The sequence below is a fragment of the Sarcophilus harrisii genome, chromosome 6, assembly GCF_902635505.1.
Source record: "Sarcophilus harrisii chromosome 6, mSarHar1.11, whole genome shotgun sequence".
Lineage (NCBI taxonomy): Eukaryota > Metazoa > Chordata > Mammalia > Dasyuromorphia > Dasyuridae > Sarcophilus > Sarcophilus harrisii.
Genome location: NC_045431.1, coordinates 72,863,053 through 72,880,921, shown reverse-complemented (window position 1 = coordinate 72,880,921; position 17,869 = coordinate 72,863,053). Strand labels below are relative to the sequence as shown.

Genomic DNA, 17,869 nt, shown 5'->3' with positions numbered 1-17,869 from the left:
TTTTTTCTATCCCTGATCATTTATTATTACATTAATCAATAAATTGATGTGTCAAATACTGGGCTAATTGCTAGAGATACAAAAAGAGGCAAAAGATAGTTCTTGTTCTCAGGATCTTACAGTGTGGTAAGGGAGACAACAAATATATGCAAACCAGTTATATATAGGATAAAAATATACTGGATAAATAGGAAATAATTTAAAAAGAGAAGGCACTAGAATTAAGAAGAATTTGAAAAGCCATCTATACAAGATAGGATTTTATGGGAATTCAAAGGAAGCCAGTAGAGGGAGAACACTCCAGATATAGGAAACAAGTTTGTTGTTGTTTTTCCCTTCTTCTGGAAGAAGACCATGACTTCAGGGAGGTGATGCTATGGCATGCAAGTGAATTGGATTTAAATTAGAAAGAATAGAGAGAATTCTTAGAGTAGAGAGAATATTGTTTGTAGAATAGTTAGAAGACCAAGGTCACTGAGTAGAAGAGTTTATGGCAAGAAGTAAGGTGCAAAAAGAGCGGGAAGGTAAAAGGGAGCTAGGTAATGAAAGGATTTGATCATAGTCATCTTTCTCACTTTGTCATGTTCAGCCTCCCATACTTACCATCACTCTTGAGTAGATGACATTCTACTTTCAAGAAGCAGAAATCTAGATGTCAGTTTGAGAGTTTGCATTGTTTGAGCCTTTGCAGTGTATGAACCTCACTGGCATTGGAATTACTTCAAAGAAGGAAGATCTGTTAGAGACATCTCTCTCTCATCCCCTAGCATAATATTAAGTAGAAGAGGAAAAAATTTATGGGGAAAGGGGACAATGATAAAAGGGAAGGCAGACTAAGAGAGAGAATAATCAAAAGCAAAACAGTCTTTTGAGGAAAAAAAAATTGAGATTAAACAGAAGAAACAGGTTAAAGGGAACTACACAGTAATCATAACTATGAAGGTGAATGGAAGAGTTAATTCATCAAATGGAAGCAGAAAGCAGGATAAATTAGAAAGTACAATTCAACAACATGTTGTTTACAGAAAATACATTTGAAACAGAAAAACACATAAAGATTTAAAATAAAGGACTAAAGCAGAATTTAATATACTTCAGCTGAACTTTAAAAAATCAATCTCAAAACAAAAACAAAAATAGATAAAATTAAAAGAAATAATCAGAGAAATTATTTGCTAAAAAGTTTCATAAACAATGAAGTAATATCAAAAATTTTTACAAACTTTTCTGATAAAGATCTCGTTCCTCAAATATATAGGAAATTGAGTCAAATTTATTTTAAAAATAAGAATAATTTCCCAGTTGATAAATGACCAAAGAATATAAATAGATAGTTTTCAGAAGAAGAAATAAAAACTATCTCTAGTTATATAAAACAGTACTCTTAATAACTCTTGGTTAGAGAAATAAAAATAAAAACAACTAGGAAGCATAACATTATACCTATCAGAAATAACAAATGATGGATAAGATAAGGGTAAATAGGTACAGAACCTGTTGGTGGAGTGGTATACTGGTCCAGTCATTCTAGGAAATAATTTACAACTTAGATCTAAGGGATATAAACTGTACATATCTTTTATACAGAAATAACACTACTAGGTCTATATTCTAAGAAGATAAAAGGAAAAGGACCAGTATCTACAAAAATATTTACAGCAGGGTTTGGTTTTTTGTTTGTTTGTTTGTTTTTTGTGCTGGCAAAGAATTGGAAATGGAGGGGATGCTTATCAGTTGAGAATAACTGAACAAGTTATGGCATATGATTGTGTTAGAGTGCTATGTTAGTATAAGAAAAATTAGAATGGTGGTTTCAAGATTAAAAAAAAGATTGAGTCCATCAGTTGGAGAATGGCTGAATAAATTGTGGCATATGAAAATTATGGAATATTACTGTTCTGTAAGAAATGACCAACAGGATGATTTCAGAAAGGCCTGGAGAGACTTACACGAACTGATGCTGAGTGAAATGAGCAGGACCAGGAGATCATTATATACTTCAACAACAATACTAGATGATGACCAGTCCTGATGGATCAGGCCATCCTCAGCAACGAGATCAACCAAATCATTTCTAATGGAGCAGTAATGAACTGAACTAGCTATGCCCAGAAAAAGAACTCTGGGAGATGACTAAAAAACATTACATTGAATTCCCAGTCCCTATATTTATGCACACCTGCATCTTTGATTTCCTTCACAAGCTAATTGTACAATAATAAAGAGTCTGATTCTTTTTGTACAGCAAAATAATGTTTTGGTCATGTATACTTATTGCGTATCTAAGTTATATTTTAATATATTTAACATCTACTGGTCATCCTGCCATTTAGGGGAGGGGGTGGGGGGGGTAAGAGGTGAAAAATTGGAACAAGAGGTTTGGCAATTGTTAATGCTGTAAAGTTACCCATGTATATATCCTGTAAATTAAAGGCTATTAAATAAAAAAAAATAAAAAAAAACAAAACAAATAAAAAAAAGATTGAGAAGACTATATGAATTGATGTAAAGTGAAATAAGAAGAACCAAGAAATCATTGTGCACACTAACAATAGTGTTGTAATGATCATCAACTGTGAAAGACCTAGCTATTCAATACAATAATCCAAAACAGTTCTAAAGGATTCATAATGAAATGCTGAGTTCAAATTAAAGTTTAAATTTTTTTTGCATTTTCATTTGACAACTGGCTAATATAGAAAAGCATTTTGTATGATTTCACATATATAATTACTATATTGCTTGTCTTTGTAGTGTCTTGAGGAGGGGATGAATTTGGAATTCAAAATGTAAAAAGAAAGAATGTTTAAAATAAGTAAAAACAAATTGGGAGAATTATTTTTTAGCATTTATTTAATATTTTTATTTTTCCCCAATTACCTATAAAACAATTTTTAACATTTCAGGGTTTTTTGAAAACTTAAGTTCCAAATTCTCTCTACTCTTCCCCTCCTTTGAGGTTTTTTTTTAAATTTAATTTATGCTTGTAATCCCCATCAGTGTCATATATATATATATATATATATATATTATATGCCCTATATATATGCATATATATATGCCCTCAGTGTTTATAGAAATGTTAGATAGTAGTTGTTTAGCTCTTCTATTTGACTCTTTTGTTTTTATCTTAATTCTCTGTGAAAATGTCAATCAAATGCTGATCAAACATAATAACAAATGATTTTATCTTTGACTAAAGAATTTCTGTGGTTGTTAAATTAAGAATTCCTACTTATTGGAGTTTGATATAATGTCAAAGTCTAGTAGATAGAGAAGTCTTAATGTCTGACCCTAGAGATGCAAACAATTCCTTCCCTGTTGCTATTTTCCCCTCATTTTTAGTTCTGCTTCAAAATATTTTAGTGTCTTTAAATTGTATAATTTCATTATATATCAATTGGGTAATTTCAAGTATAGCATGGTGTTTTGGTTTTAGAAGAAAATTATTTTTTAAAAAAGAAAATTATTGTCACTTGGAGGCAAATTGGATTCATTTAAGTAAAATCTTGTGTCTAGAAATTACATACCTTATAGCCAGATAGTACTTTATTAAACAGTGTTCCTCTGCCAGATTTTATTAATGGCATAAACTGTACTGAATTGTGATTTTACAACTACTATATTAAGAAAGATGAAGAAGAGTATCCTAGGAAGGAAATGACTAGTAATTGTTCTTTAAAATTTCAATTTCCTAGACTATTTATCTCTTTCAACCTAGTGAGAAAGTTTCTTCAGTAGCTGCCAGATAACTTTAGGTGTGATTTTATTCATCCAACTGACATTATAACCTGTATTTAATGCCTATGTGCATTATGAATTAGTTCATCACTAACCAGATTTTTTCATACTATCTAAAAAATACTGATGAATCATTTAGCATTGAAAAAGATGTATGTATTTAAATAGCATACACTAAATATCAATGAAATAATAAAGTTAGAACTACTTATTTCACATTTAATATGATCTAAACGAGTTTAGTTTAAACACAAGAAAATAGCTTTAAAAGTTCAATTCATTTTATGAGTTGGGAAGGACACATTTTGCTTAAGTTGTTTTAAAAATTGGTTTGTTATACACATAATCTGTTTTTGATTTTTAGTATTCCATATCTTTTTATACAGTATAGTATGTGAAGAGATCTCACTGAATATTTATAATAATGAATAAATTTATTGTAAAGCCTGTTAAACTGTTAGAATGTAAGCAGAAAAACCAATGATGAGACTGTTGCAGCTGTCTAGGATAGATGAAGGCCTGAACTAGAATAGTGGCCATATGAACATAATTAAAGGGACTGACAAAATGACATATTTTAGAAATAGTACTCTTAAGACTTCAGAATAGTTTGACTTTGAGAAGAGGGACAGAAAAGAGTTAATGATAATTCCAACTTAGTTGATTAAATAGGAAAATTGTCCCCACAGTAAGAATTAGAGAAATTTGAAGGAGTAAAAGTTAAACGAAATGCAAGACTATTTTTTTTCTCAAGCAATTCACAATCTTAAGAGAGGAGAATATAGCTGAAAATAGCTATTTTTAAATTTTTAAACTTTTTATTTAATTTTTAATAATAGATTTTTGTCTTCAAAATACATGCAAAGATAGTTTTCAATATTTACTTTGCAATTGTGTTCCAAATTTTTCTCCCACTCCCTTCCCTAGAAAGCAAGCAATTAAGTATAGGTCAAACATGTGCAATTCTTCTAAACATATTTCCACATTTATCATGCTGCACAAGAAAAATAAGATCAAAAAGGAAAAAAATGAGAAAAAAAGCAAGCAAACAACAAAAAAGGTGAAAATACTGTGTTGTAATCCACATTCAGCCTCTTTCTGGATGTTTGATGGCTCTCTCCATCATAAGTCTATTGGAATGGCCTGATTTACCTCAATGTTGAAAAGAGCCAAGTCTATCAGAATTGATCATTGTATGATCATCTTTGCTTTGTACAGTGTTCTCTCTCCATGCCTTTCTGAAATCATTCTAACAGCTATGGTTAAACATGCCATATACTGGGTAAATCATAGATAATCTCAGAGGGAAGGCATTAAGATTAAGAAAGTGTGAAAAAATGGGGAGTGGTTCTTTTTTGTTTTTTATTGAAGGTTGGACCTTAGCTGAGAGGGGCTGTTGGGTAGTTAAAGTAGTAGAGCACTGCATCTGGAATCAAGAAGACTCATCTTTCTGAATTCAAATCTGGCCTCAAACACTAAACTACCTTTGTGTCTCTGGGTAAATCACTTAATTCCATTTGCCTCAGTTTTCTCATCTGGAGACTACTCTAGTATCTTTGTCAAGTGAATGTCAGATGGAATTAGAAGTCAGCCATGACTGAAAAATGACTCAATAATAAACAGCATCTTACCTGAGACTTGAAGGAAGTTAGGAGATGGAGATGAGGAAGGAGATTTCTAAGCATGAGAGATAAAGAAAATATCCCTGGATAAAGCTTTACAAGGTACCATATTTGAGAAACATAGCATTGAGGATTATCCTGCAAAGGAGAATGTGAGGGAACATTCAGGTCGAAGAACCAGGGGAGAGAACAGAGTAAAGGAAAGAAAGGGAGATGAAAGTATCCAGAAAAAGTGGGTGGTGAACAGTGGCACAATATGCAGAACTCCCAAAGGCTATTGTACTTTGCAGTTAAGAGATCTGTTGGTAACCTTGGAAAAAATAGTACAGTAGAGGTACAAGTCTTGAAGTATTGCATTACAAAGGTGGAAAAGTATATGTAAGCATAAAGAGTTGAGACATTGAGTGAATAACTTTCCAAGAAATTCATTTATAAAAGGAAGAACAAATATAGGATAATAATTTGAGATGATAGGTTGTGAAAATGTTGTTTAAGGAAGGGGGAAAGCCTTGGGAGATTTGTAGACAGGAGAGAAGAAGCTGGAGAGATTGAAATTGGGAGGGGGGTTATAATTGGGTCCACACCAGGTATATTTTACACTTCTTACATTAAAACCTTTGCAAACTTTAAAGTATTATATAACTATTTATATATTTTTTAGCTATTATTGTTGTTATTTATTAAAACAAATGAGAGTAGAGATGTTTAGAGAAGATCATCCAACTGAGTGGTCAGAATCCATCAAACTTATTTGGGAGCAGAACCAGGACTAAAAGTCTTGTTTCTTAACAAATGAAGGGGAAAAAAACACTAGACTCTTATTTCAGGTCTTCATTGTAGCATTTTTAACCTCTCCCAAACCATTATATGGAATATGAAGTTATTTGTTTCTGTTGTAGAAACTATTGATCAAAATACAACTTTTTTCAGCTATACTCACCAAAAAGGCAAAAGCAGGCATTGTAGCTTATAATCTTGTAGCATTATAGGGAGGAGGATTGCTTTGATGGAAGAAGGCTTGTACGAGTAAAATTATAGGAAAGTAGAAACAAATTGTTAACTTTGTTGATAAAAAGAAAAATTGTCAAATTTGAACATTTGTGAAACTTATAAGAAACTGATTTATTAAAATAGAATGCGATTTTTTTCATAGAAAAACAAATTTGAAATAAAAAATAATCTTAGTGATAACTTTGATTCAAGGTAATAACCTATAGTTATTTGAAGGCAGAATAACATGTTCATAGTAAGTTTTGCCTTGGGGAAAGTAGTGATTATCAATTTGTTATGTTTTACTGTATATTTTCATTAAGATATAAAATGAGTTCCAGATAAAACTTTGTCATGAAATCCTATATCATTTAAAATGTTCCTTCTAGCATATGTAACTTTTCTCCAATACAAGACCATGGGTTTTATGTGGTAGTTAATTTTTATATATAAAATATTCATGAAAGCCTATAATATTTTTGAAAGATTTGTTTAATATCATCAGTAAACTTAAAGCCTATTTTTCCTTAAAATTTAAAAATATGCTTACTTAAAAGATATGAGCTATGTCTGCTATTCTTCATATTTAAGAATAACTTATCTGACCCAGTATCAGTAAATAATGTACTTCTGGATTTAGGAGGGAATGGTGATAGGTTGTCCTGAGCTATTCACACTCTGTTGTTCAAACTACCTTGTGAATAGTGATTTATATTTGTAAGACAGCTGGTCGAGTTTTGGAGTACAGTTTGTAATCATAGAACAGAGTTTTTACTGTGCCAAGTTAAATAAACTGTATGGGGCTTGAACCTGTAACCCTGGCCTCATTAGCACTATACCTTCTATAAACACTACCTTCTATAAACTTATGCTCTAATAATGAGATTGGAGTGTGACTTCAAAGCAAAGAACCAAACACTACTTTTGTTGTTAGAAGTAATGAGTAAACAGGGGGATAGTTTGGAAGGGAGAATTCACATGGCCTAATCCATATAATTGGACAAGTTTTCATGTTACATATTTATGTTTAATTCTTTGAATTCGTTGTGTGTGTGTGTATATATATATGTACATATAAATATATGTGTGTATATCTATATATAGATATACACACATATATTTATATATGACAGTCTCTTCAATAGTGGTAATAAAGTGTTTCTTTTTTTATTCTCATAATATTGAAGGGGAGCATCTGAGAAAACTCTAAGGGGAATTAGCACCTAACCTAGGATTAGAAGAGAAATCATTCAACAAGCCTTGTTATAAAGCTCTCCCTATGTGTTTGTCACTGCTGGAATCTGAAAGTATAGATTAAAAAGTGACATAGTCTCTATTTTCAAGAAACTTAGTTCTATTGTGGAGGATATACTATATAAATTGAAGGGTCATTGTGGGATATTTACTAAATAAATGGATGTTGGAAGAGGCTGTAATGATTGAAGGAATCGAAAAGGAGGTGGCCCATGAGCTTAATCTTGAAGAGATAGAAGGGGTTCAAGAAGTTAGGAAAAAGAACCTTCAACTTGCTGGGAACTAGACAGTCAGCCAAATTCAGAGTCTGTGAAAGGGAATAACATATAATCATGCTGGAAAACAAGGGGTTGAAATGACCAACAAAGGATTTCATATTTTCCTAAAGGCAAAGGAGAGCTAATTAATGACTGAAGTTTCTTTAGCAAGAAAGTGACATTGTAAGACCAGCACCCTTGGAATAGCAACTTAGCGGTCATGTTGAGAATGGATTTACAGTAAGAGAAATTTATTGACAAGAGATGTATTTGTGGGCGGGGAAGTATTCATTACAATGCTTACTATGTACCAGGAACTATATTTAACTATATTTACTGTTTTATAGATATTGTTTCATTTGCAAGATTAGGAGACTATTGCAGAAGTTCAAATTAGAGGTGATAAGAGCCTGAACTAAGATAGTTATGTTATGAGGAGTAAAAAGGGAGGGAGAATTGGCATTTATTTATTTATTTTAAAAAGCTTTTTTTTTTTTTTTTTTTTTGCAAAATACATGCAAAGATAGTTTTCACCAATCATCTTTACAAAACCTCATCTTTCAAATTTTTCTTCAAATTTTTCTTTTAGATTGCAATTCTTCTAAATATATCTTCACAATTATCATGTTGTACAAGAAAAATCAGAACAAAAGTGAAAAAAATAACGTAAGAAAGGGGGGAAACAACAAAACAAATAACAACAAAATAGGTGAAAATACTATGCTTTGATCCACATTCAGTCTCCATAGTTCTCTCTCTGGATGCAAATGGCTCTCTCCGTCACAAGTCTATTGGAATTGTCTTGAATCCCCACATTGTTGAAAAGAGCCAAGTCCATCAGATGATCATCGCATAATCTTCTTGTTGCTATATATGATGTTTTCTTGGTTCTACTCACCTCACTTAGCATCAGTTAATGTGAGTCTTTGCAGACTGTTCTAAAATCAGTCTGCTCTTCATTTCTTATAGAACAATAATTCCATTTCATTCATATCCTATAATTTATGCAGCCATTCCCTAGCTGATGGGTATCCACTAGGTTTCCAGTTTCTGCCATTACAAAAAGAGTTGTGATAAACATTTTTGCAGATGTGAAATATTTTCCCTTTATTTATGATCTTTTTGGGATATAGACCCAGTAGAAACACTGCTGGATTAAATGGTATGCACAGTTTGATAGCCCTTTGTGAATAGTTCCAAATTATTCTCCAAAATGATTGGATCAGTTGACAGCTCCACCCACAATGTATTAGTGTCCCAATTTTTCCCCTTCTAGGGGATGTGTATTTAAGAAGTAAGTCAGCAGCTGATTGGATTTGGTATGGAGGGAATGAAAAAGAGGCAATTTCTGAGTGAAAGTGAAGAGTGGAGGATAACCCTAGGGTTGTAAACTTGGGTATCTAGAAATGAGGCTGTACTTTGACAAAATTAAGTGTGTGAGAATGTAAAGGGAAATATAATGAATTCTGTTTTAGATATGTGGAGATGTCCCTGGGACATTCAGCAGGCAGCTGAAATCAGGAACTAGAATTCAGGAGATAAATAGTTTCATTTGCAAAAGAGGTATAAGTTAAAAGATTTTAAATGGCAGAGAGGCTGGGAGGACTAGGTATGAGGCATGGTAAGAATAAGTTATGTGAGAATGAGATTGAAGAACAGCCAAAGTTTGGAGGCAATATAGGATCTAAAGTAGTAGAATATAAAATAAGGCAGAATAAATATGTTAGATCTTGATTGTGGGGAACTTTAAATACCAGGCTAAAGCTTTTATTCAGTTGTCATTCAAAGGTCATTAAAGAATTTAGGGCAAGTGGATAACAGAAGATTATATTGGCATCCCAATAAAGTATGGATTAAAGGCAGTGAAATGAGTTAAGAGATTCTTAAAATAACCCAGATAAATGGAAGCTTGAACTTATAGCAGAGTGAGTAGAAATAAATAGATAAAGGTAAATAATACTGTGGTCATAGAAGCAACAGAAATTGGAATTTGAGTGGATGGAAGAAATGTCGAAGATGGGATTCAGGTGACTCTTAAGATTTTTAAGCCTTTTGTTAGCAATAGAAATTAGAAAGCTTGGAGGAATAGACTGTGGGACGAGCTAAAATTTGAATTTGAATTTGAGATGTGTATTGGAAATTTGACAGTTTTACTTATGCTTATATAAAATTACTGTGCTGGAGTTCTACTTGGGGCAAATTAAATATTGTAATTTTATAACACATGTGAGTAGTATTGCATATATCAAAAAACCATGACAATCTACTTCACACAATTATACAAAGACTGGCTCATAATAAGTGCATTATAAATTATGGTTGACTAAAATAACTAGACAAAACTAAAATATAAGCAAGATATTTTGATCTTAAGTTATAACAATATGAGGATGACACAGATGGGTTTAGTGTTAAAATGCCACAATATTTGCCCTCTTTATCCTATTTTAAATTTGATTCATGTTTGTTTTATTTCCTTCTCTTTCCGTACCTTCCTGTCAGTCTGTTTCCCTCCTATATCAGTGAAATGATAGTCCAGCTTTTTTTAGTGATCTCGCTCAAGGCCAGGAATATAAGGTTCTATTCCTCTCTTCTGTAGAAACCAGAGATTGTTGAAGATTTCTACAATTCAATAATGAGAAAGTCTTAGCCACCAACTAATAATAGCAGCTTACATTTATGTAGAACTTTAAGATTTTTAAAGTGCTTTTTATCCATTCTCATGTGATTTTCAAAAAAAAATCACAATAATTTTGTAAGCCAGATGATTCAAAGATTAAAAAGGTGAGGGAAAACAAATTTCAGTGAGGTGACTCATGATAGGCCAACCTAGAGCTTGTATCTAGTCTTTTCCCAATATACCACATTGACTGACCCTCTTAGACCTTACAAAGCATTTCCTTCACACAATTGTGTATTAATGTTACATTTCATATAATCTCAATCTTTTTTTGTTTTTACAGTTCTTCTTTACGAAGTGTTTCAACTACATCATCAAGACCTTCTAAAATATGTTTGGTATGTGGGGACGAGGCTTCGGGATGTCATTATGGGGTGGTGACCTGTGGCAGCTGCAAAGTATTCTTCAAAAGAGCAGTGGAAGGTAAATGTTCCTGTGCGTGTTTCCTTTCTACTTTTTTCCCCTTATGTGTAACATATTTGTGCAGTAAAATCTTTAGCATTATAATTATAGAAAAGCCTTTAGACACAGTTTTTAAAGTAATTTGTCAGCAGTGAATATACCATCTTACCTGAAATCCACCTGGAAGTTTCCTATTGCACAATCCTTAAAGGACAAACTTTTAAACAGTTAGCTTTGATCAGCTAGTCAAAAGTATTTCTTTTGGTTCATCCAGGTTCTTTGAAAAGGGGGAAAAATGCATTTTGCTCAAATTATATCTTGATTGAATGTAATATTATTTGAATATGACTATGCCAATGATTCTAGTGTCATAGCATTTTAAGCTGCTTTTTCTGTTGTACATTAGTCTTAAAAGTCAGAACTTACTGTATTTAATCAGCAAACATACTTTCTCTCTAGTATGACCACCATTCTGCAGGAAGAACTAGATCATCAGAAGGACAGTAACAGTGGTTAAGACTTTATTAAATTTTTTAGAGGCAAATGAAAATAGATTAAAATCCAGATTTTATATAAAGTAGTTCAATAAACAAGTTGCAGAACCCAAGTGCATGTTTGATTGAGCATAAATATTTCTAGCAGTTCTAAATATTCTAAAAAAAATTCTAAAATTCTAAAAAATTCTAAATATTATTTAGCAGTTGTACAAGGGCTGCTTCAGATAAAATGCCTGGGTAAGAACTAATTTTCACAGGTTAGTATTTATAATAATCTTAGATCCTAGAATTAGAATGAGAAGGAATCAGATTATAGGATCATATAATTAGGACTGGGAGGCGATCTATTCCAATTCCCTCATTCTGCAGATGAAAAAACTAAGGTCCAAAGAAATGTTATTAAGTTATTACTTGATCATGGTCTTGCAGCAAGAGATAGGGCTGAGATTCAAATGAAAGTCCCTCTGAAGTACTCTTTTCACAGTGCTGAGTTGTCTCCATTTTATCAAGGAGAAATAACATTCTTAAAATCCTGTATATTTTATCTTGATTTTCTCATTTCTAAATCATGGTTGCTACTTGGCAACTAATTAGCACAGGATTGATGACGATGATGATGATGGTTCTTTAATAAAAGAATAATCCAATGTTTCTAACTATTCATGAAAATATGTATTATGATTAGTAGAATCATGACTGTATAATTACAGCATGTCTTCTCTAAGATCAACATTAAGACCTTTTGAGTCTTTATTTTTCTTAAAGTTCTCAAGAAAATATATTGTCTCTTTAAAGACCAGAGAGAATTTACATTTTTAGTCTGGAGTTTAAGAAAGAGACAACACACTAATACTATTTTATGAATGAGAGAAATTTATAATGAAACTTTTTCATTGTTTTAAGGTCAATTTTTCTACTGAAATAAGGGAAATATATTTCTGACAGCACCTATTTCTTATTTCAGTAGATATATTTGAAAGTATCTCTTTCCTTTTATTACAGAGGTAGGGGTTAGAGTGTGGAATATGGCGGATATCGCCAGATGTGGTCCACATGTGGCTTTTGCTTAAATGCCTTTTAGCTTTTCAAATTCTAATTTTTATTATGAGATGGCTTTTTGAAGAGATGAAAGATGTTTGGAAATAAATGTGACATAAAAACAAAAAAGCATCCACTAATTTTTTTAAAAAGCTAATTACTCCAGAAAAATATTTTTCCTATAATACACATGGATAGAATGAAATACACAGAGATTAAATGACTTCCCTCAGGCCACAAGACAAATATGTGTTTGAGATGTAATTAGAACTCACTTTGTTTAATGTCCAGTTTATAGTCAAATCCTAAGCTAACTTAAATATGAAATTTACTTTGAGCTCTTTGAAAGAATGGTATTGGATAAATATGAAATTCTATTTTATAACATACTTTTCAACACTTGTACTTGGTGTGTATGTCTCCCAGATACAACCACCACTGAAAGTTCTGATGGGAAAGATAAATGGAAGTCCATTATGATTTAAAGTAGCATGAATTTGTGCTTATATAAAACAGACCTGAAAGACTATAGTATCCAAAATCCAGTAAGGAAAGACCAATCATATGTTCCTTTCCCTGCTCAAACACTAAGACTGAGTGAAAGAGATTTGCAAAGTTGTGACATGAAATCACTTTATCTCTTTATCAAGATTTGCAGTTAATGTAAGGAATTTCTCAGATGTTTGTTTAATTGCAGAGTTTTAAGTAGAGTTATATATTAGCCAAGCGTACATTATACATCCCTCTAGATTAGAATTTGTGTGTGTGTGTGATACCACCCTTATTGTTTCTAGATGAACTTTATAGAAATAGATTATCCCACGATAGTCTAGTTTTAAATGAAATCCTAGAGTTTTCTGGTACTCATATATCAGTACTGAGATGAGATGATTATTCTTGAACCACCATGATACATTCAGAGAGACACCTCTCCTATTTGAGTTTAAATGTGTGCTTTTCCCCCAAAGTATTGTTGTCACATAGATAGCTGAGTTTGAAGGTACAAAAATTATACTGCAAAGTGGAGAAGCTAAATTTTGAAATCATATTAAGACAAATTTATTTTAAAAAAACTAACCCAGGATGGTACCATGTGATGACATAAATATATAGTTATCTGCTCTTGAGATATGTTTTTAGAGCAAAAAGAAATCAGTTTCAATGATCTAATCTAAATTTCTTAAGAGACTACTTGTTCAGTATAATAGTCACAGCCCCACAACTAAAACACAAGTCTAATGAATGAAAACCACATGGACAACACAGAATAAATTTCTGTTTTATGGAATAAATAAAGTCACAAAAATCATTTGCTGGATTTTTGAGTCCTCATGATTCCCCATTTCTGCGAGATTGACCAAAATTCAACAGACATTTATTAAACAATTATCAGCCAGTCAATAGGACTTGATTAAGTTCCTCCCATATGGCATGTGCTGTGTGAGTCAAAAGTAATACAAAGACAAAAATTATCCCATTCCCCCCTCCCAAGATTTCTTATAAATTTCTTCTGGTTCTTTCAAAGGCTCTGGGAGTTTCAAGGGAGGTGTGAATTCAGATATCTCATACTAAACCCTGAAATCTCCTAAACGTGTGAACTCCAGTGAGTGCAGGTGTGAACACAAGCATTGTTTCTCAGTTCCACTTAGTACCTTGTTTCAAGTTGAGTTGACACTAGGATTCCAACAGTTTATATTATTGAGAAGGGCAACATGCACATATGTAATTGCATACTGCATAAATATACAACACACACACACACATATATATATATATATATATATATATATATATATTCATATGTATGTATACATATGCATACAAGACACACAAAATAAATACAAGGTAATTATAGGGAAGAAGGGTCAAGAAGGGCTTCATGGAGAAAACCATTGTCTTTCACCTCAGGTTTGAAAGATAGGAGAGATTCTGTGAGGTTGAGATGAGGAAAGAGTGTATTTCATAGATAAAGAAAGTCACTGAAAAAGCATAGAGTCAGTAAAGAGCCTCAATTCTAAGGAATGATGCTGGAAAAGTAGATTGAGGCCAAGTTGTAAAGAACTGAACATTGTTATATATTATATCTATATTTGTAATCTATAGTTGGGATTCAAGGGTATCCAGCAGCACTTAACACTTTTGTACTACAAGTATTGATAGTTTTACTGTGCCTTCTATTATGACCAGATGACATAAAAATTAATTTGGTTTTGCAGTTTGAGCTTGAATCATCTTTGATACACTCTGGTGGACTTTTTGACATAGAAATTCTTCTACAGTGAATCTGTTATTTTCCAATTATTCATTTCTTTGATAGCTTTAGTAATTACCTTTTCAATAGGTAGAATCTCAATGATTTTGCTTGTATAGTTTTTGTCTACATTTTAAAGAATCACTTTCAAGTTAATGACATTTTGGGACTTCTCCAGAAGCTTGGCATTTTATCATTTAGTATCACACTCTCCATATGGTAAATTTTTCAGTTTTAGAAGCATTATTAGAACTTTTTTTCTCTTAATTTGTATCATTAGTTTCTTATAAGGGGATTAATTATGTTTAAATTTTATTATTTATTCTGATGAGGGTTTTTTTTGCTTTTGAGTTAATGTTCCTGGTAATTTCTGAGATTATTTTATAATTTAAGATTTTCAGGTTCATATTTTATCCTTTGTTTACTTTTATTTTTTAGACTATTTATTCTTGTTTCCTTAACTGAAAAGTATATAAATTGTGCATGATGTATTTAGACATTGAAATAGAACCTAATTATTTAAGTGGTCCAGAGCAACACATCTTTTAAGAAGTTTGTATCCTTGGATAGATTTTCATCATATAAAATTGGTATTCCAACCATAACCATTAATTATGTCAGGAGTCATTTAATTTGTTGCTTAACTAAAGCATCCGTCACTTTTCTCCCTTAGTAAGTACACTGATCATAAAGTTTCTTGCAGTGTTTCATGGTTAACATTCTGATCATCAATTATGATTTTATTACTCTGTATATCTGAAAGATATAGGAAATTAACTTGAATGAATAGTGACATCAGAGAAGCTCTTTGCTTCATATTTCACTTCTGAGAGCCAATACCAAATTCAAATGTATATTTTATATGCATGTATCTAGCACCAGTCTCTGAGCTAAATGCTAATTCTCCATCTGCATATGGCTGCTGGACACATCTATCTAGATTGGTGCTATCCATGCCATCAACTGCATACCTCTTTCTCCTAATTTGGTATCACCTCCCAGTTTCCCATTTCTCTATTGATGGTACTTCCATTCCTAGTGACCCAGTATCAAAAACCTTGAGGAGTTATATTAAAAAGAGCATTGACCTTGTATTTTGAAGAGATGGGATTAAATCTGAGCTCTGCCACTTATTAGTTTTGAGTCATTTGAGTACTTCTCATCTCTAAAATTAAGTTTTACTGGTGTGAAAAATAAGGAAGTTGGGTTAGATTATTACTGTCACATGAGCTATAAAATTCAAACATTTTTGATTCTTCCCACTCAGTTCCTGTACCTCATCAGTCACTAGTGTAATTCATATATATTCTTTCATTTTTCACTCCTATTCTTCTATGCTAATTCACAGTAATATCCAAATTGTGTCCTTCATTAAACAATGAATTTTTTGAGAATAGGGGCTTTCTTTTAATTTTCTTGGTATCCCCAGCTCTTAGCACAGTACCTGACACATAGTAGGTTCTTAATAAGTGTTTATTGATTTACTGACTCTCAGTAAATGCCTTTAATTTGTTTTCTTGCCGCTAGACCTTTACTTAGTTAATTTGTCCTTCACACAAATGTTAAAATTAATGCACAGGCCTGATTCTGAAACTCCCTTGCTTGTATACTTTTAGTGACCTACATAATGAAATATTAATCCCTTATCCTTGAATTTAATGTCTTCCAAAGTTGGGATCCAGCTTACCTTTCTAGTTGCATTTCACATTATATCATACTTTAATATATGATTCCAACTAAATTGAACTTTTATCTGATCCTTTCTCACTCTCTTGCCTTGGTACAAGCTGTCTCCTGTACTTGGATACACCCCTTCCTCTTTTCTTCTTAATGAAATCCTTCTTTTCCTTTAAGGCCCAACTCTGCTACCATATCCTCCATGAATCCTTCTCTGATTCTTCTGTAGCTGAAGGCATTTTTCACACATTTTTCTTGATTAGTTTGCATCTCTCTCTTTCCTGTCACATTCTACCTTATATTTATTTGTGCATACATATCCTGTTTTCCCCCAAATAAGTCTAAGCTCTTTGAGAGAATGTTATTTTATTTTTCATTTTTGTATTATTAGTATCCAGAATTGTGATGGTGCTTTACATGTCTTAGACACTTAATACTTTAAATATTTTAATTAAGGAATTCACATAAGCTTATTTTCTTATGATTTGACTCTTCCTCCACAAATCAAAGGAATATATCTCAGTCTTTGTGCTTCTTATTTATTCTATTTCTGTTATTCTGTTATTGAATGTTATTTGGAACCAAATGTAACTCAGGAAGAATAGCATGTAAACAGTACGTAGATTAGATTTAGATTTAATTTTAGATCTTTTGAATGAGCTCAGAGAGACCATATAGTCCACTTCTTGAGGCCCATAAAATTTATTTGCTCAATATCATACAGGACGATATTTGGTAGAACATTTGAACCCAAGGTTCTCTGATTCCATTATCTAGTACTTCAAAAAATACTTAATTGTTTAGCTAGTCAAATGAATCGGTGAAAGCATGGATTCAGAAATTCTCTTTAATGAAGCAGATCACAGCCCACCCAGCATCATTTTTGTTTGTATCCTCCCATCAGTTTACCATCAGGGTCTCCTCAATATGCTTAATACCTGTTTTATTTCTCCTTACATCAAGAAATATTTGTTGATTATAATTGTCTATGGGATTTGGAGTTTCTTGAAGTCATATTAATTTTTTTCTATTGTGAAATTGAAACAAGTTTGGGAAATAAATTATTAGAGAATACTTTGGAAGGAGAAAGTATTTACTTAAAATAAATTAATGTTTTGTGAAGAGCCTCTCCATAGCCTAAAACTCTCAATTAATGTACACTTACTGTGGGAAGTATTGCTTGAAATTTAATAAATACATAACAACAGCACAATTAGACTATTTACAAGGTTATCTCCTGTTTATGAGAATATTTTTGTCAGCTACTTCACCTTAATATTACCTTTCATAAAATATAAAATGTAATATACATAAAAAAGCCTTTTTTAGCTAGCAGAATTTTTATAAACACAAGATTTGAAGCCAGAAATCTTGTAGTCAAATCTTATCTCTGCTATTTATTCTTATAGAACCATCTATAAGAATCCTTACCTCTCTAAAATGATTATCTCATATGTAAA

General features: G+C 31.9%; 1 protein-coding gene across 10 annotated transcripts in view; it reads left to right on the top strand.

The window, feature by feature from the left end:
- The window catches only part of NR3C2 (nuclear receptor subfamily 3 group C member 2), a 358,516-nt gene that overhangs the window by 198,081 nt on the left and 142,566 nt on the right, over positions 1 to 17,869 (top strand). For 9 of the 10 annotated variants that reach the window (XR_004230317.1, XM_031942985.1, XM_031942992.1 and 6 more), the window contains exon 3: positions 10,828 to 10,979. Coding sequence is in view for 9 of the 10 variants with exons in the window: in XM_031942985.1 (XP_031798845.1) it covers positions 10,828 to 10,979 (152 nt within the window). In the remaining variant the exon portion in view is untranslated. The remainder of the gene's footprint in view (positions 1 to 10,827; positions 10,980 to 17,869) is intronic. The other variant, XM_023505949.2, reaches the window with a different exon arrangement.